Here is a 24153-nt window from a genome sequence, read left to right on the forward strand (position 1 = left end):
CCACAGCTGTTCATTCAGGAAGTGAGCAGCAGAGATACACCGCCCACCCACCAGCCGCGGAGTAACAAAGAACTCGTCTGCTTGCATCCAGGGCCTCTCTGTGAAGGCTATTTTTGTGAGAAGCTTGAAAATTCAAGCTCTTCTCCTGGAAAACCTTCCCTCACCCGGGAGCAGCCAAGAGAGGGGAGGGGAGGACCTAACAGCATTGAAGTCCTCTGGACACACCTCCTGGACACTCGCTCCTGAAATCCACCATAGCCAACCAACAGACAGTGCCAGGCCCTGTCCAGCCCAGCGTGGCATCAACCCATTTAACCCTTCAATGCACACAGATCCCAGTGGTGTCTGTACGCCCAAAAGTTTAGGTGAGAGAGGTTAAGAACCTTGTCTGCCCAGGCGTAGTGGCTCCTATGTGTCATCCCAGCGCTCGGGATGTGAGTTAGAAGACAGAATGGTCTGCCCACAAGTGAGTTCCAGGCCTGTCTTCAATTCCTAGTGAGTCTCTGTCCCAAATGAAAGCAAAGCAAGAGACTTGCCCAAGGTCATGTAGCTGCCATTGGAGGTGATGTTAAAATGCAGGGTCCAAAAAGGCATGATGATGCACGCCTGTCATCCTAGCACTTGGAAGGAAGTAGGAAAATCAGGAGTTGGAGGGCAGCCTGGGCTACGTAGTCACACTTTATCTTGGAGGGTTAAAATGAAAAGCTCAGGCTCTGTCTCCGTGATATTCTTGTTCTTCCTCACAGTGCATCTGAAGTGGCTTCTTATCCCCTGGGTACCCATCTCTGCTGCCATGGGACCCATCTCCAGCCTGCACTAACATTTCTGCCCTGTAAACTAGGATGGCCCTTTCCACTCCCCCACTACCAGCTGATCACTATTGTCACTAAGTACTATTCTGCCAGACACAATCTCTTTAGGCATATAAAACAAATTATGTGTATCTGTTTATGTGTGTGTCCCACATGCTCACCATGGGATCTGGGAGGAGGGTAGAGAACGGGTTTGGAGAGTTGGCTACCTAATTTTTATTTTTTGGTATTCCTGGACAGGGTTTCTCTTGCAGCCTTGCGTGTCCTGGAACTCCCTCTCTGGACCAGGCTGGCCTTGCCTCTGCCACCGGAGTGCTGGGATTCAAGGTGTGCAACACTATCGCCTGGCTAAATTGAAAAATCTTAAGGTGCAGAAAACTTACCCAATACTCACACGAGTCTTTAGATGAAGTTTCTATTTTAGCAAAAGTTTTAGAGCATCACTTAAAACCAAGGGAAGGAGATGAGAAAAGCAACAGCATTCCTGTTGGGAATACACTATTTTTTTTTTTTTTTTTAAGCTCTTTGAAAAGCAGATAGGGGCTGGAGAGGTGGCTCAGTGGTTAAGAGCACTGACTGTTCTTCCGAAGGTCCTGAGTTCAAATCCCAGCAACCACATGGTGGCTCACAACCATCCGTAATGAGATCTGACTCCCTCTACTGGTGTGTCTGAAGACAGCTACAGTGTACTTACATATAAATAATAAATAAATCTTAAAAGAAAAGAAAAGTATATAATGTTTTCCTGGGCTGTTTTGGTTTGCGCGCGCTCTCTCTCTCTCTCCCTCTCTCTCTCTCTCTCTCATAGGCAGATGGCCAATCTGACCCAAGACAGATTTTGGGGGAAACATTTTTGTTTTTGTTTTTTGAGACAGGTATCTCCCTGTAGCCCTGGCCGACCTAGAACTCACTCTGTAGACCAGGCTGTTCTCTAACTCAAAGATCCTCCTGCCTCTGCCTCTGCCTCTGCCTCTGCCTCTGCCTCTGCCTCTGCCTCTGCCTCTGCCTCTGCCTCTGCCTCTGCCTCTGCCTCTGCCTCTGCCTCTGCCTCTGCCTCTGCCTCTGCCTCTGCCTCTGCCTCTGCCTCTGCCTCTGCCTCTGCCTCTGCCTCTGCCTCTGCCTCCTCTGCCTCTGCCTCTGCCTCTGCCTCTGCCTCTGCCTCTGCCTCTGCCTCTGCCTCTGCCTCTGCCTCTGCCTCTGCCTCTGCCTCTGCCTCTGCCTCTGCCTCCAAAGTGCTGGGATTAAAGGTATTTGCCACCACAGCCCATCTAGTTCTCCAGGATGTGGGTCCTGGGGGTCAAACTCAGGTCCTCAGGATACTTACAAACTCCTAGCCTGGCTCTCTTCTAGGGTCTGGAGGATCCAGAACGAAGCAGGAACTTCTGTGGAGAAGGCAATAAAACAACGTAATGACTACGTGCAGTATGTTAGAAGGCAATAAAGGGTTCAGAGGACTAGTAAGCAGGAAGAGGGGAAAGGGGGGCAGGTGGCTTGTGTTGTAAAAGGGGAGGGCCTGGGTCCTCCCCAAGAGAGACGCTGTGCTTCAGAGTCCAGACAGGAAGATGCAAGTTTATTTTATTACTTGTGCTGGAGATGAATCAGCCTGCCTCCATCTTGGGCTTGTAAGACATCTTAATGTATAGACAAGCTAGGCTCCTGCCTGTTCACGCTTAACCTTCTGTTTCTCAAGGATCAGGCCATGTCCCGACTATAACCTCAACTGTAAATGGTTCCACACTGCCTATGCCAGGGAAACAGCAGCCATGTCTTTGTTTCTTTAAATGTATTTATTTTCTATCCCAACTGCAGTTACCTCTCCCTCTTCTCCCCCCAGTCCCTGCTCCCCTCCCCCTCCCTCTTCCATGTCTTTGTTTGGAAATATTGTTATGACCATCTTGCTACCCTACCTTCGTTTCAAAAGGTTATAACTTGTTGTTATGACGACCTTGTTACGTTCTGCTCCTGTAACCCCACCTATTTGTCCGCTAAATCCCCCTCTTTGGAAACCCCCTACCTATGAGCTATAAGAGCCCTTATCTTTCCCATGTCCAGGGCTGACTTTTTGAACTCCACCTTACAGAGAGGCCCCCTGTGTATGTGTTCAAGAATAAGAAAGTTGGCTTTAATTAATCGTTTGCTCTAATTAATTTGGCCCTGATGATCTGGGTCAGTGGTCTTTCTCCTTGAATCTTTGGGATTAACACTGGGTTGGAACACAGGGCCTCAAACATGGCCAGCACGTACCCAACCAAGGGCCTCCTCATCCCAGCACAAGAGTGAAAATTTCTTCATTTCTTTTTTTGAGGGTCTCACTGTTGTAGCTCAGGTAGGCCCCACACTCACTCTCTCCAGCCTCTGCCTCCCGAGAGATGAGATCACAAGACCGTGAAAGCATACCTGACTCCAGAGTGAGGATCCTAATGTGGATACGATGGTGTTCCCTTCTAATCCCAGCACTTAGGAAGTGGACATAGGAGGGTCAGGAGTTCAAGGCCAACCTCAGACCCTCAGGTTCATAGTGAGTTCAAAGTCAGCTTGAACTATCCAGAACGAAGATATAAAACCTATCTAAAAAGAAAGAAAGCAGAGAAGAAAGAAATTGGAAACAGCAAGGATATTGACAGGTTCAGGCAGTTCTGCAGGTAGAGGGAGTTGAAAACCAGAACACCTGCTATAAGAGGCCAAGGGCAGATATATTTTTTTTAAGATTTATTTGTTTTATGTATATGAGTACACTGTTGCTGTCTTCAGACACTCCAGAAGAGGGCATTGGATCCTATTACAGATGGTTGTGAGCCACTATGTGGTTGCTGGGAATTGAACTCAGGACCTCTGGAAGAGCAGTCAGTGCTCTTAACCACTGAGCCATCTCTCCAGCCCCTGATTTTTTTTTTTCTTTTCCTTTTTTCTTTTTCTTTTTTTTTCGTTAAGATATGAGAAAGAAGCCGGGTGTGGTGGTGCACGCCTTTAATCTCAGCACTCAGGAGGCAGAGGCAGGCTGATTTCTGAGTTCGAGGCCAGCTTGGTCTACAAAGTGAGTTCCAGGATAGCCAGGGCTACACAGAGAAACGCTGTCTCGAACTCCCTCCCCCCCCAAAAAAAGATATGAGAAAGAAAAGGAAAGAAAACAAAACCTTAATTGCTTTTTTATTTGTTTTTACTATTTTGATAGAAACGGTGTAGACTATGCTGTCATCAAACTATGTAGTAGGCAGTGGCTTTGAACCCATGATCCTCAAGCTTTGGAGTTGTAAGTGCTGGCATTAAAAACCGGCAACACCACTTCCTATTTGGCATATTTTTGGTCTTTGAAACAGGATCTCTCTTTGTAGCCCTACCTCTCCTGGAACTCACTCTGTAGACCAGGCTGTCCCCAAACTCTTAGAGATCCACTTGTCTCTGCCTCCCAAGTGCAGTGGGATTTGAACTCAGGACCCTTGAAAGAGCAGTCAGTGCTCTTAATCGCTGAGCCATCTCTCCAGCCCTTGAGTGTCATTTCATAGCATCTGTCATTCCTGTCTGTGCCTTTACATGCTTCTGTTAAAAGGCATATTATATATCTTGTCTTTTCCCTAGTAATATTTTCCTTCTTAAAACTGGGTCTCGTGTAGCCCAGTCTGGCCTGTGGCCTTGAACTTTTGACAGTCTTGCCTCACTCTCTCCAGAGCCTCAACCTGCAGTTTCCTTTGAAACCACTTCTGGCATTAGTCCTTCTCTGTAGGGCAGTGTGTGGCACCAAAAACTTGATTGTCATGGTCACCAGGGCCCAATTCCTAGGCTGTGGCGTGGGAGTTTCATGCCCTGCACCTCCGACCTGACCCGCTCCACACCCCGAAGAGCCCCAGCTCGTCTCCTCCCTCAGTCTTTCACTCAGTGATCACAATTCCGTTGCCCTTTTGTTCATTCAAATAAGCCATATTTTTAAGCCCTGGCCATCCGCCAGTCACTGATCTCGGTCCGGATGTTGCAGAGAGAACCCATACAATGGTCCTCTGCTGCAGAGGAGCTAGAGTCTGAGTTGCTTGTGGTTTTTGTAAACCACCCCACCAACCATGGAGCAAGGCACAGAATTAGTAAAGCGACTGGATCTTTCTTTCTTTCTTTCTTTCTTTCTTTCTTTCTTTCTTTCTTTCTTTCTTTCTTTCTTTCTTTCTTTCTTCCTTCCTTCCTTCCTTCCTTCCTTCCTTCCTTCCTTCCTTTCTTTCTTACTTTCTTTCTTTCTTTCACCACATAAACCATACACCAAAACTTCGTGCTAACAAATTGTTGAGCTGAATACCACAAAAGAGGACTGGACTGAATTCTGAAACCCTAGGTTCCACAGTCCACTGACCTGGCCCCTCTCCAGCTTCCCATGCAGTTAATAGCTGAAGCCCTCAGGCTGTGGTTTGGCTGTTTCTGTCTCTGAGGCTAAGCTGTCCAGCTCCTCAGCGCCTAGGACCTCCTCACACTGACCAGCTTTGCTGCCTCCTGCTGCCAGCCTGTACCTCCTCCTTTCCAGAAGGCCACATAATAACCGTTCACCCAGCTGACGTGTCACTGTGTGTCATTTCCAGGATTCCATTCCCAACACCCACATGGTGGCTCACAATTCAGTGTTCCTGGGGATCAGAAGTTCTCTTCTGATTCTCTCTCTCTCTCTTTCTCTCTCTCTCTCTCTCTCTCTCTCTCTCTCTCTCTCACACACACACACACACACAGATGCAGGCAAAACACTTCATATACATAAAAATGTAAAACAAGTTACTTACTGATATTATGAAGATCATTGCTAATCAATTCTTACCTCTCCTGTCAATTCCCTGAAATACTTTGTTTCTAGACAGTGGAAAGGCACAGTATTCTTACATGTGTTATGAGACTGGGTTTCTCTGTGTAGCCCGGTCTGTCCTGCAGCTTGCTTTGTAGACCAGGCTGGCCTCAAATTCGAATTCACAGAGATCCTCCTGCCTCTGCATCCTAACTGTTTGGATGAAAGGTGTGTGCCATCAACGCCCAGCCCAAAATACCTTATTTTTTTGTTCAGCCCTGGTTGTCCAGAAACTTACTCTGTAGACTGGGCTGGCCTCAAACTCTGAGATCAGTTTGCCTCTGCCTCCCAAGTGCTAGGATTAAAGACGTGTGTCACCATCATTGCTAGGCACTCCCTTTTTAGGCACTCTTTTTAGAAAGAGTCTCAAACAAACAAACAAACAAAAAAAGTCTTTTGTACCCCAGACTAGACTTGAATTCACTATGTAGCTGATCTATGTTTTTTGTTTTTTGTTTCTTTTTGTTTTTTTCGAGACAGGGTTTCTCTGTGTAGCCCTGGCTGTCCTGGAACTCACTCTGTAGACCAAGCTGGCCTCAAATTCAGAAATTTGCCTGCCTCTGCCTCCCAAGTGTTGGGATTAAAGGATTGCACTAGCACTGCCCGGCCACAGGATCTCATTTTGTAACTCAGGCTGGTCTTGAACTTGCAGTGATTGTCCAGCCTCACCCTCCCTTGTGCTGGTTTTACAAGCGTGAGACTGTTTCAGCTGTTTAAGCTTTGTGTACTGAGCTTTGGTGAGTATAACCATCAATTGCACCACTTAAAATGACTGTCATCCAGGAAGGCCCGGCGACCCTTTTCTGCCCACTCTCTTGGGTACTTTCTCTGGAGTAAAGACTATTTTGAACGTGTTAAATTTGTATTTTCAAAGGATCTATTTGGCTGTTGTGCAAAAGAAAGACAATCAGGCTTGAAGTGCAGACTTGTCGCCTAGCAACCAGACTCTCTCAGGGGCCCGGGTCTGGCTTGCTGCAGGATGAGGCCCCGCCCTTTCGGCACTCTACCCCGCCCCTCTTCTCTCACTAGCGGGAGAGTGCTGGCGGCCCCGCCCACCTTCCGGCCCCGCCCCTCACGGGAGCCTCGCGTATCCCTGCGACCCGCAGGGGCGGGCAGATGCTTCTTATTGGTCAGCTTTCCGGAAGCTGAGTTGATTTGGTTTGGCGAGCGCAGCGTTGCTGGACGCGCGTGGCTTCCGCGCGTGGCTCCCGCGCGTGGTGCGGAAGGGACGAGGCCAGGGCGGCATCGGGGGTCCGGGAGCCGGCGCTCCTCCAAGGCTGGCGGGAGCGGGCCTCAGTTTCTACCGGGAGACGAGCGTAGCTTCCAGAATTGGAGCCTAGGCCCTCCCGCGCGGCTCGGCTGCAGGTTTGGCTTGTCAGAGGCTGAGAAGGGACGGAGGTGGCTCGGGTCCCCCCCACCCCATCACCGCTCGCAGGCCCCCGTGCTTGGCAGCCTCTCCGGTCTCCAGAGCCCTAGCGCAGGATGTTCGTGCTGGTGGAGATGGTGGACACGGTGCGCATACCCCCGTGGCAGTTTGAGCGGAAACTCAACGATTCCATTGCTGAGGAGCTGAACAAGAAATTGGCCAACAAGGTACTGGGCCCTCGGGCTGCCCGGCAGTGTCCGGACCGGTCCTACTGCTAGTCTGGCTGTCGCCTGGTTCACCCTTGGCCTTGCACACTTAACATAACTAAATGTCAGGGTTTCTTTTTTCCTTCGCATCCTTATAAACCAGACTTGGGTGACAACGTGTACCCAAGGGAGTAAATGGGCCGGGCGAGGTAGTGCACACCCGTAATCTCAGCTTCTTGGACTGTTGAGGCTTTTTGACAGCCCTGGGTTCGAGGCCAGCGTGGGCAATATAGTTAGCCCTTGACTCAGACAAATTAAAAGCACCGAAGCTGCTGGTGGTAGCGCATGCCTTTAATCCCGTAACTCAGGAGGCAGAAGCAGGCGGATTTCTGTGAGTTCGAGGCCAGCATGGTCTACAGAGGGAGTGCTAGAACAGCCAAGGCTACAGCGGAGAAACCCTGCCTCAAAAGAAACAAACAAAAAGCATCAGAATGCTGAACAGGGCTTGAATTTGCTTGACATTCGCGGAGTCACTGGTTCGATTCTCAGGATTGCCAGAAAACAAAACGGAGAGAGCGTGTATACAAAATGGGTTTGTAAAACAGAAACCGGAACATGCCTGTTTCCTCGTTCAATTACTGTGTTGTCTTGGCCAAGTCACCCTCTCTGGGCCTCCGCTTGTGTTATCTGTGTTGCCCACAGTGTGAGAATAGAGGTCAGGGGGTCTCTGGAATTGAACTCAGCTGTCAGCTTTAGAGGGAGGCAGCATCGGCCCCTTTCTTGTATTCATTTGTTACTGTGTTTTTTCCCTTTCTATGACTACAGGGGCCTTCTCGGACTTGATCCTTTCACTCTCTCCAATGGGAGACACAGCTCTGCCCTTGTAGCCTAGTGAGAAAAAGTTGGCTTGAGAATGTCTTGTTGTAATGAGCTGGGGTAAATGCCATGAAGGACAGGCATTCACACAGTGGGGAACAGAGGAGTGTCACCCGGGATGAAAGAGATTGGTGACTTCTGAGGAAACAGCCATTGCCCTGAGAGCTGATGGTGGGAAGACACCCAAGTAGTGCCTTGGACAGGCCTTTCTGTGAACTTTTCGCTTTGGGACTGTGTCCAGGCTTTTGGGCCTGTCAAGCGGGTCACTACTGGAGTGGATGTAGCAAAGTAGAGAGACTCTGTTTCGATGGTTGGAGCAGGTTGGGTGTAGAGCTGTGGAGGCAGTGCAGTTAGCACGTGCAAAGGTCCTGAGGCAGGAGGGGCACAGAATGCTGGTGTAGCTGGAACAGAAATGTAGACGGAAGCCAGACCACAGAGCCCTGGAGGGCCTTATAGTCCAAGCTGTTCTTTACAGGTCGGTAGGAGGTGATCTTCAGAGAGCCAGAAAGAAAGAGCGAGTTTGGCTTTTACAGGAGACAGGTCCTTTTACAGGAGACTGAGGCCCTAGGAGAAGGTACACACACAGATTTGAGGCTTGTCACATGGAGGAGTGTTGCGGCCCGCCCGCGGTCCACAACACGAACGGTTCAACTGAAAATGGCAGTTCAGGCTGAAAGAGAGGAAACTAGACGGGGCGGTAGAAACAATGGAGTCAAGACAAGACTCTGATCAAGACTCTATTTAATATTTCCAGACACCCAGTTTATAAAGGAAGGGGGAGGGAACCCAATTTCCCGCCAAGTAACTCAGGGTCCAGTAGCAGGACGAACACGTGTGTGCCTCCAGACGGCAAAGGCAGGTTCCAGCAGTAGGTAGGCGTGGCAGGACGAATGAGCCGGTAGCTCCACCCTTGAGCAGGCAGGTTCCAGGCTGGGGGAAGGGAGGCCACAGAGGAGGAGAGAACTCACTGACAATCCTTTAACTTTTTTTGAGACAGGATCTCACTATGTAGCCTTGGCTGGCCTGGAACTTGCTATAGGCTAGGTTGCCCTTTCAATCCCAGAGAACCGCCTGCCTCTGCCACCCAGGTGCTAGGATCAAAGGTGCATGTCACACCCAGTCTTAGTTGTCAATCCCAGAGAACCACCTGCCTCTGCCACCCAGGTGCTAGGATCAAAGGTGCATGTCACACCCAGTCTTAGTTGTCAATCCCAGAGAACCACCTGCCTCTGCCACCCAGGTGCTAGGATCAAAGGTGCATGTCACACCCAGTCTTAGTTGTCAATCCCAGAGAACCGCCTGCCTCTGCCACCCAGGTGCTAGGATCAAAGGTGCATGTCACACCCAGTCTTAGTTGTCAATCCCAGAGAACCACCTGCCTCTGCCACCCAGGTGCTAGGATCAAAGGTGCATGTCACACCCAGTCTTAGTTGTCAATCCCAGAGAACCGCCTGCCTCTGCCACCCAGGTGCTAGGATCAAAGGTGCATGTCACACCCAGTCTTAGTTGCTGCACTAGTGCAGTGAGGAGACACCATGAGCAAGGTGACAAGAGAAAGCATTTTACTGGGGGCTTACTGTTGCCAAGGTTGTCCTTCAGCGTTGTGGTGGAAGCGTGCTGGCACACGTGGTGTTGGAGTAGGAGAGCTGAGAGCTATGCCCTCCACTGCCAAGGGAGTAACGCTCGCCTGCTGTGGGTCTGTGAAACCTTAAAGCCCACTCCCACTGACACGAGAAGGCCATACCTTCTTTCTAATCTTTCTTAAGTTGTGTCCCTCCCCAATGACTTAAGTATTCACATTTATGGGCCTGTGGAGGTCACACTTAGTCAGCCATGACATCCAGGTCTGTTTGTCTGTCTGTCTTTTTTTCTTTCTTTCATTACATGGATTTATTTTGAATGTGGGTGTATATATACACACACAGCACACATGAATAGGTCACGGCACAGCGCATGAGGAGAAAGGGGTCCCGGGATCTACCTTGACTGCTGAACCATTCTGCCAATACCATCTCCCCACATCTCATGGGACTTGAATTCACTTTACATCCACTGTGTAAGCAAAGATGGCTTTGGACTTCTGATACCCCTGCCTCCCTCTCTCAACTGCAGGGGTTACAGGCAGAGATCACCATGCCCGGTTGAGGTCAGTTCACTGGATCCTGAGAGAAACCTCCACAGAAGATGATTGCTGGCAGCTCTGCCCCAGCTCTGAAGTGCTCTAGTCCCTGAGCAGCTCTTGGGAGGGCTGTGACTAGGGGCAATATTGGTGGTAGACATGTAGACACTGAGCCAAGTCGTTTAGAACACCAGGGTGTGTGAACACCAAGCTGTGTGGGCTTCTGGTCTGCGGAAGTGCTTTGGCCACATATCCCTGTCTGTGTGTCTGAGGCGGTGTGAGAGTGATGGAGTTCTCAACACTTCCTGGCTGTGATCTGGGGCACAGACTTTGGGACACTGGGAAGTGTAACTTTTTTTAAAGAAAGATTTATTTATTTATTATATGTAAGTAGCTGTCACCAGACACCCTGAAGAGGGCATCAGATCTCATTACAGATGGTTGTGAGCCACCATGTGGTTGCTGGGATTTGAACTCAGGACCTTTGGAAGAGCAGTCAGTGCTCTTAACCGCTGAGCCATCTCTCCAGTCCTCTGGGAGGTGTAACTTAAGCAGGGACAGTAAACTTGGTCATTGTGGTCTCACCCGGCCACCAGTCAACTTCATGTCCATCCTATCCACTTAACGCTCTAGCTGCTGTCTCAGATTTGAACGTGGAAAGTTGAGGCTGAGAGGCAGTGTCCTTGCTGGTCCGGCAGGGAGGAGGCAGAGCTGGCATTGGAAGCTGGCTTGTCACTCAGGCCCTGCTCTTTCCAGAGTTCTGCATCCTGAGGTCTCTGCCACAGTTACCTCCTGCAGTCTCAGCTTATGTCCATTAGTGTAAGGGATGCACAGAGCTTGCTTTTGATCCTGAGGGTTTTGGAGGAGCCAGGCCCTGAGGTAACTGCATGCCTGTGTACACAGGTCGTATACAACGTGGGACTCTGCATCTGTCTGTTTGATATCACCAAGCTGGAGGATGCCTATGTGTTCCCAGGGGATGGAGCATCACACACCAAAGGTGAGTGCTTTCTCTTGGAGTTCGTTTCTCTGTAACAAAAGATGAAGCTGCCATGCGTCTTGAGGTGGTGGGAGACCTGGGCCCCAGTCCTAACTCTTCAAGGAATTGACTTCAGTGACTGGGCACTCGTGCCCTCTCTGGGCCTGAGTTTCTTTACCTGCGAATTATCAGTGTGGATGACTACAGGTAAAAGCCACTACAGTTTGAGATTGTGGTTCAGCCTGTGTGTCCCTAGGGCTCGATCTAGTGCCCCTGCTATCTGCCGCCCCCATACTGCTCATTGCTTTGTGGTGAGATGGCCCACTAGGCAAGGGCCCTAAGCTGCGGCTGTTACTGCCTGGAGAGCAGAGAGCAGGGGAGAGCAGGCCAGTTGGGTCTAGGGACCTAAAGGGGCAGTAGGACACAGCGATTAAAAGTGTCCTTTGGGGCCAGCAAGTGGCTCAGGGATAACTAATGTGCCTGTCACACAATCTAGAGAACTGAGTGTGCAGCCGTGCCCTCTGATCTCCACATTATGTATGTGTGCGCGGGCCTGCGCGAATGCACGCGTGTGGCCTCCGAGCAGGAATGCTGATGCATGACTGTGATCCCGACACTTGGGACATGGGAACAGGAGTCCCAGGCCAGCCTGAGCTGTCCAACAGTGATAGTGGAGTCTATACTTGAGGGCTCCCAGGAGGACTAAGGAATTAATATAATAGAGCTCGGCACTGAGGGAGTGTGGGGATCCCTGTCTCTGTTGCTCTGTGGGCTGCTTGGGTCTTCTGGGCAGTTAGCCAGGGCTGGTCTGAAGTTCTGTGCCTAAGTATGTCTTCAGCATATCTGGATGCCATTGGCCAGAAGATGTCACATGGCTAAAACTAAGGGCTAGAGAAAGAGACTCTGCCCCTTGTTGAGGGGAAATGCAGTAAAACCGAAAGGTCCATGCATCTGCTGGGCAGAGCCTGCAGGAGCAGTGGGCGGAGCTGGTGACCAGGGCGCCTTTGTAGCTTTCTCTCCTGGTACTGGACAGCAGTGTGGATCTGTAGCCTGCCCAGCAAAGTGACAGACAGAAAAGCCACAGTGAGCCTTGTCTTGTCTGTGTTGGCCATCTTTGTCTGTGTTGGCCATCTTCATAGCCCAGGGATAGGTGGGTGGGTGTTTGGAGACAGCATGGGGTCTGTGCGGGCACCCGAATCAGTTGAGCCCCAGGAAACAGGCTGTCTTTGTGTGGACTAGGCATTCTTGTGAGTAGAAAAGGGAGCCCAGAGTGGAGAAAGCTCTGAGGAGCCCTGTTCTCAGAGAGGAACCAAGCCAAGCTGGGCTCTGCTTCTGTTCTCAGAGAACGCTGTGAGCTAAGCCAAGAGCCTGTTGTCCAGAGGCAAGGGCTAGTAGGTATCCAACTTCAGGAAGGCCAGAAACAGTGCTGCCATCACATTGGTGATGTTTGGCACTTGGTCTCCAGGATTGGCTTGGATTGTCCCAAACACCCTGCTCCCCCTGCATTTCTTGTTTCCTGGTGGGAGATGTGAAGTACAGGACCTGTGTTTGAATTCTGGCTCTGAGCCCTGGGATGGGCCCTGGGCTCTAAGTACACTGTATCCCACCATGCGAGCGCCACTCGGGGTTCTGCAATCCTTGGAGCCACGGAGCACTGCAGGAACCTCAGAAACTCAGAGTCAGACTCGGGGCAAGCCTCTTTATTCCCTGAGCATTTTTGCTGGCCCTCTTCTGCTTTCTGGCTCACCAGACCAGTGCCTCATGTGAGTGGGATCGGGAATTGGTCCTTTTCACAGAAACAGCGCCCCCAAGGGTTGGGAGTACCCATCCTGGGATCTGTTTGCTTTATGCCTGGTAACTAAAAGCCAATGAGACATGCCCTGGGGGGTCTGGGGGCAATGAAGTACAGTCCTGCGGATGGAAACCCAGAGCCTCATGCCACATCCTAGTCTCTTATTATTGTTTTAAGACAGGGTTTCTCTGTGTAGCTCTGGCTGTCCTGTAACCCACTATGTACACCAGGCTGGCTTCGACCTCACAGAGCTCTTTAATTCCAGGGTTCTGGGATTAAAGACATGCGCCATCATACCCAGCTCCAGCCTTCCTTTTTTTTAAAAATTTTTTTTTATATATTTATTGATTGATCTATTTATTTGTTTGTTGTTTGTTTGTTTTTTTCTCCCCACCCCTTTTTTTGAGACAGGGTTTCTCTGTGTAGCCCTGGCTGTCCTGGAACTCACTCTGTAGACCAGGCTGGCCTTGAACTCAGAAACCTGCCTGCCTCTGCCTCCCAAGTGCTGGGATTAAAGGGGTGTGACACCCACCATTGCCCGGCCCCGTCTTCCTTTTCGAGGCTGACTGTTGTTCTACTGTGTGTACCCTGAGGTGCTCACCGCTTGCTTTCAGATGTGTTCAGGCTGTGGGCCCTGGGTTCCATGCTGTGCTGTCCCAGCACATGCCCAGCTAAGCAGGGCCCAAGCCTGGCAGGAGCTTTGAGCTGAATGCTAGGTCTTGTGGAGGGAGGGCACGGTGTTCCATCCTGTGCATAAGTCACCCATGGCGAGACTTAGCAGAAGCCTCGGTCATGTTCAGGTTGTCACCTCACAGAAGGTAGAGTGCAGTTGGACAGAACCAGGCATGGTAGGCCCTGATGTCCTAAGATGGGTGCTGGCAGGCTAGGCAACTGAAGGAGTCCTGGTAGAAGCCAGTGTGCGTTCAGCATGGTGTCCTTGTCTAGGGAGCGGCGTAGAGCAGTGATTCTCAGCTTGTGGTCACAACTCTTTGTGGGTTGAATATCAGATACTTACATCAGGATTCATAACAGTAGCAAAATTACAGTTATGAAGTAGCAGTGAAATGATTTTACGGCTGGGGTCACCACAGCATGAGGAACTGTATTAGGAAGGCTGAGAACCGCTGCCTTAGAGTCTATCCATGGCTGAGTGGGCAGAACTGTGTGGTTGGAACAGGACACAGTCCCTGAGCCGCCTCCTCTTCCTCTGTGTGGTAGAATACGGTGTCTGTCACAGGAGGCTCATATGGGCAGTCTGCTGGCAGAGAGCATCTTCCTGAGTGAGAGGGCCAGTGAGGTGTGGCCTCTCTGCTGAGGCCCCAAATCATTCTGCTGTTGGCACAGCTTCAGCTGGCATTTTCCTTGGGTTCAGGTGAGCAGGAACCCATGAAGTCACCTATGTGTCGCCCTCACCACAGCCGAGGCAGGCAGCCGAGGCATTTTTAGGTCAGCTGTGTGCTGAGGGTAAGCTTGCTCAGGCCTCAGGAGACAGGAGCTTCCCTTTTATCCTCTCGGATGCGAAGGGCAGCCTGAAGGTTGTTTGGAATCGACTTTGGAGTGCCTCATGGCCCAGGCTGAGGCTCAGGTATGGCTAAGATGCATTTGGAAGCCAGCCTCAGTTCCAGGGCAGCAGCTGCCGATGGTTCCTTATAGGGACCAAGCTGTGACCTTGCATGCCTTAGTGGACAGACAGGTCTAGGCCTGCAAGAGGACTCAGCACGAGGTGAAGCGCTGGCTAAGTGAGGTGGGCATTGAGGAATATGAGTGGCTCTAGGTTCTGCGGCCTTCTTGGAGACCTGGCGTGACTCTTAACAGTGTGGCCTTCTTCTCTAGTCCATTTCCGCTACGTGGTGTTCCACCCCTTCCTGGATGAGATCCTCATTGGGAAGATCAAAGGCTGCAGCCCAGAGGGTGTGCACGGTAAGGTGCCCTGACCCCTGGGGTAAGGCTGGAGCACAGTGGGGTGGGCAGTAGATGTTGTAGCGCCAGATGAGGGGTGCCTCATCCCCTCATGTTCTCAAGGATGAAGTAAGGCCACAGCTCAGGGGCTGAGATAGGTGCTGAGCTGGTGGATGGAGGTGACAGGCTCTGGTGCCTGTGGTCTCTATATGCAGTGAGTTGGGACAGCTGGAGCTCAATACTGGGAGCTGCCCGGGGCTGCTCAGCACATGTGGGTAGTATAGATACAGAAGTGGGACTTTGAGGGAGGAGGGGACAGGTTGGAAACACCTGGGCCACACAGGAAAGAGACCCCATCTCATGTCATCATTTCTTCCAGTCTCTTTAGGGTTCTTTGATGACATTCTCATCCCCCCTGAGTCACTGCAGCAGCCTGCCAAGTTGTATCCTCTCAAGTATGATTTGAGGCAAGTGGACAGCCCTGTGGTGACCCTGGCAGCTCTGTGATCTGCCACTGCTGGCGGTGCTGGTGTGAAACCCCAGGCCACCTCTGCTTCCAGTTCTGACCATGGTATCCACATGCCCATGTCTGACAGGCTGGGCAATAGAGCTGTACATTATCTTTGGGGCTCTTGTTACCCCTTGTCACTTCACTCAGGCTGTCTCTGCAGGAGTCAGTTCAGATGTCCCCAGCAGCTTCACCCTGGCTGGTAGCCTCCATTTCCCAGCATGTGGGGTAGAGTACAGAGCTGTTTGTCTTCACCCCAGCTCTGGGGCTGTTTTAATGGGAATGTCACTGGTTCCAGGAGGGGCTCAGGTGGTATGTGACAACTGCACTCATGGCTCCTGGCAGACATGGAGAATGCAGTGTGCCACTAGAGGGCAGCATAGCTCTGTAGGGTATGGGGAGGAGTAGGGCAGGTGAGCTCAGCCTCTCCTCTCACCCAGGCCTGCAGAGACTGTGGCCCTGCTCTATTGTCCCTCCTCCCCTCCTCCTCATCAGGCAGGTGGCAGTCAAACCTGCCTCTCATCTTGAGACCCAGGCAAGCCCAGGATCTGCCTGCCTGTTAGATTAGTAAGATTAGGACTCACAGAAGTGCAGGGCACCCAGATAATTCTCACTTCTAGATGCGGGACTGTCATTCTCAGCTTGGGTCCTGGTACAAACTGGCTCCTCTCCAAGGGGCAGAAGCAGCGTTCACTGCATTTCCTAGCACAGTCTCAACTTAGGGTTGGTTTTAACTTGGGTGAGTACTTCAGAGACCCCTCAGCCTCATGCACTCCCATGATGCGATTGTGGCCTTGACGCTGGGCCCCAGTGATGAAACGGAACAAGTGTGGGTGTGGGAGTACGAGACAGAGGAAGGAGCTCATGATCTGTACATGGACACTGGGGAGGAGATCCGCTTCAGGGTGGTGGACGAGAGCTTTGTGGACACGTCCCCCACAGGACCCAGTTCTGCCGAGGCTGCCTCTTCAAGCGAGGAGCTGCCCAAGAAGGAAGCGCCATATACACTTGTGGTAAGCTGACAGGAGACTGCTTTCTTGAGGTTTCATTCCTAGAACCCCTTTAGCAGGTCAGGTCTCTTGTGAATGTCATCTGCCAGTCACACTAGTCTGCTTTTGAGGGCTGGGACCATGAGGTGACAAGGTTGCTGTAGATGATGGGCAGGCAAGGTGAAATTTTAGGTATCATGATCTTTAAGGCTAGAGAGATCAAAGCTGAGGCTGGAGCAGGGCTCCAAGTGTTTCTCAGGCTCCTCCCTCTGGGCAACTTTGGGAGCTCAGAAAGACAAGTCGGGGGTTGAGGAAACATTACCTGATCCCACTTAAGGCTTTGGAGTCTCTTTTCTAATACCCCGGCGAGCTAGGGCAGAAATGGTGGTATGGCTCTCAGTCTCTCCACAACCTCCCAGCTGTTGTGAACCCTGACCTTCCTTTGCTGTGCTGTGCCTACTAGGTGCTGAACAGGGTGGGGTACTAGTCCCTCCTGTCCCGGGCAGCCCAGCTCTGAGTAATAATGAGTGTACTTGTTTGTTTGTTTTTCTGTCTTTGGCAGGGATCTATCAGTGAGCCAGGACTGGGCCTTCTCTCCTGGTGGACAAGCAACTAGCCCTGGAGCTCACAGTGACTGCCCAGCCTGAAGACCCTGTCCAGACTTGGGAAAGTAGAGAGCAGTTTGAGTGTTCCCCAGAGCCAGGCTTGGTGGGACCAGGAGCAGTGACAAGTGCTTGTCCTCTCCCTCCCCAGCACAGAGTGTAATGGATCCAGGCTGGCTTTTCACTTGCTGTAAAGCAGAGAGTAGCCTGGAGTTTCTGATCCTCCAGCTGGGATTCCAGGTGTGCAGTGCCACCTTGAGCCTATGTGGAAGGTAGGAATGGGTCCTAGGACTCGTGCACACCAGGGAGGCATTCTCCCAGGGAGCTGCTTCCCCAGCACAAGGACTGTTTGGTGGTTTTTGTAATTTCTTCAGGGCTGAGGATGGAACCCAGGGCCTCTTTCATGTTAGGTGGGTGTTGTACTACTGAGCTAGGCCCAGTCTATCCTACGAACTTCTGGCTTTTAGTGACAGCAGAATACATTTAATAAATACTGGTGGCAGCAGCAGGAACCTCCCCATTTCATTAGCTGACATCACCATCTAAGGTCACTGAATTGTCAATCTGGGATAGCATGTCCTGCCTCACCCCAGGGTCCATTTAAAGATGACCTCTCTCCCAAGCCCACAGGCAGTAGATCTTTGTTTATGGGACCAGACTGAGTACTGAACCTAGTGGTGCTGTGATAAAGGTAGAGGTCACTGGATAGGGGTTTTGGGTCCGTGCTGTCAGCTGCTGGTGACGTGAGACTACCAAGCAGCACCCTCCCTACTGCCAGAGTCTGGTAGGCAGAGCTTTCAAAATGAGCAAACCCCTCTCTGTCTAGGAAGTAGAGATAGAGGCCTACCTCACAGGAAGCCTGGGGCTGCTGCTGCCTCAGCTGACCATGAGGGCCGCCCCAGGTCCACAGATGACTGTCTAGTCTTGCTGTCCCTTTCTCACTGGCACTTGTATGATAAATACTGTTTTGTGACAAACCACCATGGCCTGCCTGGGCCTTTCCATGTGAGATTTAGCTGATGCAGCCTAATGGAGAGAGCCTGTCTTCTCACATCTCCTCTGCGGAGGCTAGAGGGGCAGACAGCATGCAGCATTTGATTATTAGCTGTGTCCTGGGGCAGATTCCTTCTCAGGCTGTTTTAACTCTGTAGTCTACACTGGACTTGAACTCATACCCATCTGCCTCTGCCAGGATTAAAGGTGTGTGCAACTAGCAGCAGCAGCAGCAGCTTTGTTTTTAAGGTAGGCACTGCGCCTACTCTCAAGGTGAAGACCAGGTCTAGTACTGTAGCCCCAGGGGAACAGAGGAGGCAGCTCTTGGTCTCTGAACCTCTCCTCTACTGCAGGTACATGTGACCAGGGTCCAGATGTGGTGACCAAGGCCTGATGGAATCTTGGCTTGAAAAACCCTCCATTAGCTCATGCTGGTAATAGTAGACACCAACCACTCAGACAGAACATTAATAGATTTGGATCTTTTTTTTTTTATCTTGTAAGAACAAGTTTCTCTAAAATCCTTCAGCCACCAGTGAAATGATCAGGCAGAATAAAAACTTCTGTAGAGGGAGTGCTGTCATCAAAAATAAATACAGTTGCATGGGTTGCTCAAAGAGAAACCAAACTGAACAGGAAGGCGGGGCTGGAACATCTTAAATGCCCTCCCTGGAGGTTCACTCTGGGCTGAGGCTAGGCAGGAAGTCTGGTCACCATCTTAGAGCAGGAGGTCATGCTGCACAGACCAGATTAGGCTCTGATGATGCACATGGACCTGTGACAAAAGTGACACCCAGCAGGGTCCAGAGTGGGACAGGACAGCCAGCCTGGCTCCTCACTGCTGCAGCTCCTTCATCCTGTTGAGGGCGCTGCCTGCACGGAACCACTCGATCTGGGTCTCGTTGAAGGTGTGGTTCAGGAGGATGGTCTCCTGGGTCCCATTGGGGTGCTTGATGATGCAGTTCAGAGGCTGCAATAGAAGAATGGGTGTGGGCTGGGGAGCAGACAGTGCTCCGAGGAGCACAGTCCTCACTGGGGGCCCTTAAAACCTAAGATTGTATCAGGCAAGCTGTTGGATACTAAGTGCCAGGCCAGGGCTCATGTCTGGGTTGGCTTTCAGGTGGACCATGGATTCACAAGAGCTGTATGAATGGGTGTAGCAGGACAGGAAACAAGGTGATTGCCCAACCCCACCCACCCAAGAGATCCCAGGTTTGTTTCCCCTCTTCCCTAGCCTGACCTTTCCAGGGGCAAAGTCCTTCAGGCCTTGAATAGTCAGCTTGTCCACTGGATGAATCTTGTTGTAGTCGGAGGGGTCAGCGAAGGTGAGGGGCAGCAAGCCCTGCTTCTTTAGATTGGTTTCTGTTAGACAAATATGAAGTTGCAGTGTGGTTCCTCTACCCAAGGCTCCTCAGGAGCCCCAGGCACTCTTCTCTAACACAGTCAAGGGATATGAGACAGACCCCACCTGCAACCCCAGTCCTACTGCGGGGCAAGCAGGCAATGGCTCCAGCACCCAAGCCTGCTGGGTGCCAGTGACCCTTTTCCACAGTAGCACTCCAAGCAGGTCTGCATTAGTATAGATGTACGTGCTGCATGCCTTACATTTCAACAAACTAAGAACCAAGTGTTGATGGGACGACATGGATATCAGCCTTGGACAGTGCCACCTTGGCCTTGGGTAGGTGGAACAGGCTATGGAATATGGCCGACAAGTCAGCCATGGCAAAGTAGGCAACCTGGAGCCTTGAGTGAAGGAGCAGCACTTGTCAATGGGGATGAGTGGCTCACCGTGGATCCTGGCGAAGCTCTTGGTGATGATGGCCCGGCCCCCCAGGTGGCGAGGCTCCAGTGCTGCATGCTCCCGGCTTGAGCCCTCACCATAGTTCTCATCTCCAATCACCACCCACCTGATGCCATGTTTCTGTCAGGCAACAGGGACAAGGAGTGAGGCAGCGGAGGGTGGTGGTGAGGTGCACATGAGAAACAAACTAGAGGAAATTGCTATCCCAACACCCAGGAGAATCCTGCCCAGGAGTCAGAGGAGTCTCAGCAGGTGTTTGGCCCCAGACCTAAGGTTAGAAGAAACCTTACAGAATTGCTTTAGGAGTCTGTTGGAAATTGAAGCTCAGAGAAGAGCCACAGGTCTCACAGAGACCAAGTATTACGGGACTAAGCTCAGTCTGGAACTCACTGTATAGATCAGCCTAGCCTCGAACTCAAATCCACCAGCTTCTGCCTCCCAAGTACTGGTGTGGTATTAAAGGTGTGCGGCAATGCTGGCCTACCTTGTAGTAGCGAGCAGTGTCAGGTACAGGGCCAAACTCCTGGGTGACAGCATTGCGTACAGAGTTGGCTTTGCCATTTTCGATGTTGATGGCACCGATGAGCAGGTTGTTAGAGATGTTATCCAGATGCCCACGAAACTTGAGCCAGGGGCCAGCAGCAGAAATGTGGTCTGTGGTGCACTTCCCTTTGACCTTGTTTGGGTGAGCAGAGGGGACAGGCCAGGTTGAGGCAGTGAGCAATGGATAAAGGAAGTCTTCCAGAGACAGGCATCAGCGAGCAGAACAAGGGGAGATTAGGGATATAACCAGCCTTGGACCTGTAATCTCTGCAGTCCTGGTGTTCCCATGCCATCTTCTATCACCCACCCATTCAAAAGCCCCAGTTAAGCTGTCTCCACAGAAGGATACTCTCTCATGGGACAGGCTAGAGATGGAAGGCAGATGCAGCTCTTTGCTTATTCAGCTAAGCTGCCAAGGGTGGAAGATCAGCGACTCCAAGCCAGACATAGAAGCTAGGAGTCATGTCTGGGTCCTGGCTCACATGAGCTAAATACTGGCTGTGTCACAGGCATGCCTGAACACTGCTTAGTAAGCCCATAAATTATTGTCTGACACGAGTCTGGGGCCCTTGACCACACTAGAAAAGCCCAGCTCCCAGTCCATATCTGGTAATGGCCCAATAATAGGAGTGCTGTCTGTTGTCAATCCAGAGCTGAGCTGAGTCACACGTGATACTCACACTAGGAGGCTGTTGCCTGACAGTAGCTGGCTAGATCAGGCTGTGCCCCAGCCCAGGGTCACATAGAAGCGGGGACCACCAAACTCCTGCCATCATTCCCTTCTCAAAACCAGCCTCCCTCCCTCCCTGTCCCCTTGGGTTCCCAACCACACCCACTGCTCGGGGAGGGGATGCCTGTGCCAACCTTGATGAGGATTTGCAGGTCCTCGAGGTCTTTGCCGTCCCACTTGTCGAAAGGCTCTAGGAGCTGCAGGCGCTGGCTGGTAGGGCTCACGTCCACCCGCTGCCCACTGCTGTCCTTAGGGGGGTGCTGGTATGTGTCCTGCCCTGGATCAAAGTCCTACAGAAGAGGTTGAGACACAGTGGGCACTGCATCCTTAGTCCCCACATGGATATCTGGTAGATTCTGGTAGATTATAAACTTGCCTGTGCCCTAAACCTCATGGCTTTCTCAGTAACAGTGTCTGCCACCTCACACGAGCCCAGGCAGCTAAGCCAAGAGAGGCCTGTGGTTGGCCCGCCATGAAAACCACTAGCAGCTGCTCACCGATCGGGGAAGCTCATCTGCATCTGGAGCCTCCAACTTGAACTTCTTGCCATCCTTGCCTGTCAAGAAGTCAGTTTCTGGATTGAACTTCAGGGTTCCCGCAATGGCCAGAGCTGTGACAATCTGAAATGGAGGAGGCCAGTTTGCTGGTTAGCACCAACCACCTACACCTATTTACACACCTTTTTTTTTTTTTTTTTTAATTATTTTTTTAAAGATTTATTTTTTATTATATGTAAGTACACTGTAGCTGTCTTTAGACAAGCTTCTGTGGTTTTTCTAGATTGGCTGGCTAACAAGCTCTAAGGTTTTTGTTTGTTTGTTTTTAATGTGGGTGCTGGGAAGTCGAACTCAGCGCCTCATCCATGTGCATCAAGTACTTCACCACTAAACCACCCCCTCTCTCCAGGCCTCATCTGTGGCCAGGGCTGCAGGGCTCCCTCTGGGACCATGAGCCACCAGGGCTGCAGGGCACTCACAATCCCAAGGGTTTCTTTTCTTTTTTAAAAAAAAAATTATACGAGTAGAACACTGTCGCTGTCTTCAGACACACCAGAAGAGGGCATCGGATCCCATTACAGATGGTTGTGAGTCACCATGTGGTTGCTGGGAATTGAACTCAGGACCTCTGGAAAAGCTGAACCACCTTTCCAGCCCCCAAGGGTTTCTAAAATAGCTGCCAGGGCCTGAACTCATTGACTGCCCTAGGCTAGGCCAGCACTATTGTAGTACTTTCCTGTTTCTTGCAGGTGTTTGGGACAGATGAGAGGAGACCCTGCACACAAATACTTCAGCGCACAACATTCTTGTTTGCCAGCAAAGGAAGAGTAGAGAACCACTTCCCCACTGAGTAGTGAGAGCTTCTTGAACACTCAGTGAAGTCAAGACACTGGTCCATGCTAGTGAAGGTCAAGGTGGAACACAGCTGATTCAATGCCCATAGTAATTAATACCAAAGGCACATTTCTACTGAACTCGGAAACTAGTGCTGGAGAGACGCCTGTGGTCTCAGTCACTCACAAGGGAAGGGACAGGAAATGAAGAGGTGAGAGGGAAAAAGAACTCCAAGCAAGCAGTTCTTCACACCCTTCTCACATGACCCTGAAGATGAATAAGTGACCAAGCTCCTGTAGGTGGGAGAGCAAGGACCTGTCCCAGGCAGTGAGATTGCACAGTCCACACTCACATCGACTAAGAGTGCTAACTACCTCCTGAGCTGAGGGAGGCTGGTAGGAATCACCAAGTGTGTGAGCTTTGATGACTGACAAGGCCATGTTCTCCAAGGCCCCTTGGATAACTCAGGATTGTCTGCTCCTGAGTGAGGTAGGGACTGATAGGAGAGGCTAATTTCTGTACTCTCTGGGCCTTTCTATAATGCCAACTCTAAGCAGCTACCTTCCCACCCTTTCCTCCGACCCACCAAGAACAGGAGCCTCAAGAAGTCAGGCTAACACCTGTCCTGTCACATCTCACCTCTGGGGATGTGACAAAGGCATGGGTCTCAGGGTTTGCATCATTGCGGCCTGTGAAGTTCCTGTTGTAGGAGGTGACGATTGTATTCTTCTCCCCCTTCTTGATGTCTTTTCTGCCAGGACAGAGGGGATAGGATTAGATACCTAGCCTTGTCACATGGGCTGCCCGGAGACCAGTTTGTCTGGTTTCTTATGGTACATGCCTAATTCATGATGAAGGGAATAGCAAGGAAAATGCTGTGTCCTCCTAGGGATTCAAGTGCACAGGGTACCTCAAGCTCGCCAGGTTTCATCTGAGAGTATGTAGAAGATGCACAGGCCACACTGAGGCCTGAGTCTCCTCACTTAGGCAGCTACCTGCCCTCAAAAGGCTCCATCAGAGCCAACAGCTTAGCTTCTAGGATGCAGCCTTCTTGGCTTCTTCCTGTCAGACAGGACTCAGTTTCTGGCCACTCGGGGCTTCTGTAGGGCTCTCTGCGTGCCCGTCCATGTCTGACAAGGACTGCTAATGTGTAGCAGTGCTGGAACCTTCTCTGGCTCCGGCTGGAGTCTCCACTATTTACTTTTAAACCAAGGAGCAGAGGCTGCTCTCTCAGGATGCACTGCTTACCTGTCCCACTGGCCGATGCAAGGGCCACAGGCATTGGCCAAAACGATTCCACCCACATCCCTTAGGATCTGTGCCTACAGAGGATAGAGAAGACAGAAAACTGTCAGGGCCACGTACAATGCTGATGGCAATTGGTAAGGCAGCAGCCTGGAGCATGAAAGGCTATGCCTGCATTGCCTTAGCCCAACAGTCACATCAGCAGGCATGATGCGAAGCGAGGGGCAGGGGCATGTGAACACTCACATAGCCATCCCTCTCAATAGTGGCACGGATCTGCTCAGAGCCTGGGGTGATGGTGAACTGGGACTTGCACTTGAGTCCGTGGGCCAATGCCTGCTTAGCCACAGCTGCTGATCGTCCCATGTCTTCGTAGCTTGAGTTGGTACAGCTGCCAATCAAACCTGGTATGTGGTAGGGTCAAAGGTCAGGAAAGAGGAACCAGAAGTCTCCATCTGACCTGGCACAAAGAGATCAACTGATCTGGGACAGATTATTTCTAATAGACATAGATTTATTATTATAAATAAATACACTGGAGCTGCCTTC

The 24153-nt window shown here is 51.1% G+C and overlaps 2 protein-coding genes across 2 annotated transcripts in view; one reads left to right on the forward strand and one right to left on the reverse strand.

Moving 5' to 3' along the window:
- The first annotated feature begins 6790 nt into the window (after positions 1-6790).
- Polr3h (RNA polymerase III subunit H) lies at positions 6791-17441 on the forward strand. Its single transcript, XM_021183608.3, has 6 exons — positions 6791-7215; positions 11093-11189; positions 14794-14880; positions 15239-15302; positions 16179-16380; positions 16919-17441. Exons 1-6 carry the CDS (start codon positions 7105-7107, stop codon positions 16970-16972), a joined length of 615 nt encoding a protein of 204 aa, XP_021039267.1. The 5' UTR covers positions 6791-7104; the 3' UTR covers positions 16973-17441.
- Positions 17442-18422: 981 nt separating this feature from the next.
- The window catches only part of Aco2 (aconitase 2), a 41151-nt gene continuing 35420 nt past the window's right edge, over positions 18423-24153 (reverse strand). The window contains exons 10-18 of the mRNA XM_021182735.3: positions 23851-24008; positions 23608-23681; positions 22999-23110; positions 21526-21648; positions 21163-21318; positions 20240-20431; positions 19743-19875; positions 19192-19313; positions 18423-18921 (exon numbers count right to left, since the gene is read on the reverse strand). Of these exons, the coding sequence (XP_021038394.1) occupies positions 18787-18921; positions 19192-19313; positions 19743-19875; positions 20240-20431; positions 21163-21318; positions 21526-21648; positions 22999-23110; positions 23608-23681; positions 23851-24008 (1205 nt within the window). The 3' untranslated portion in view covers positions 18423-18786. The remainder of the gene's footprint in view (positions 18922-19191; positions 19314-19742; positions 19876-20239; positions 20432-21162; positions 21319-21525; positions 21649-22998; positions 23111-23607; positions 23682-23850; positions 24009-24153) is intronic.

This window comes from Mus caroli, unplaced genomic scaffold, assembly GCF_978045245.1.
Source record: "Mus caroli unplaced genomic scaffold, Mus_caroli_1 scaffold_16, whole genome shotgun sequence".
NCBI lineage: Eukaryota > Metazoa > Chordata > Mammalia > Rodentia > Muridae > Mus > Mus caroli.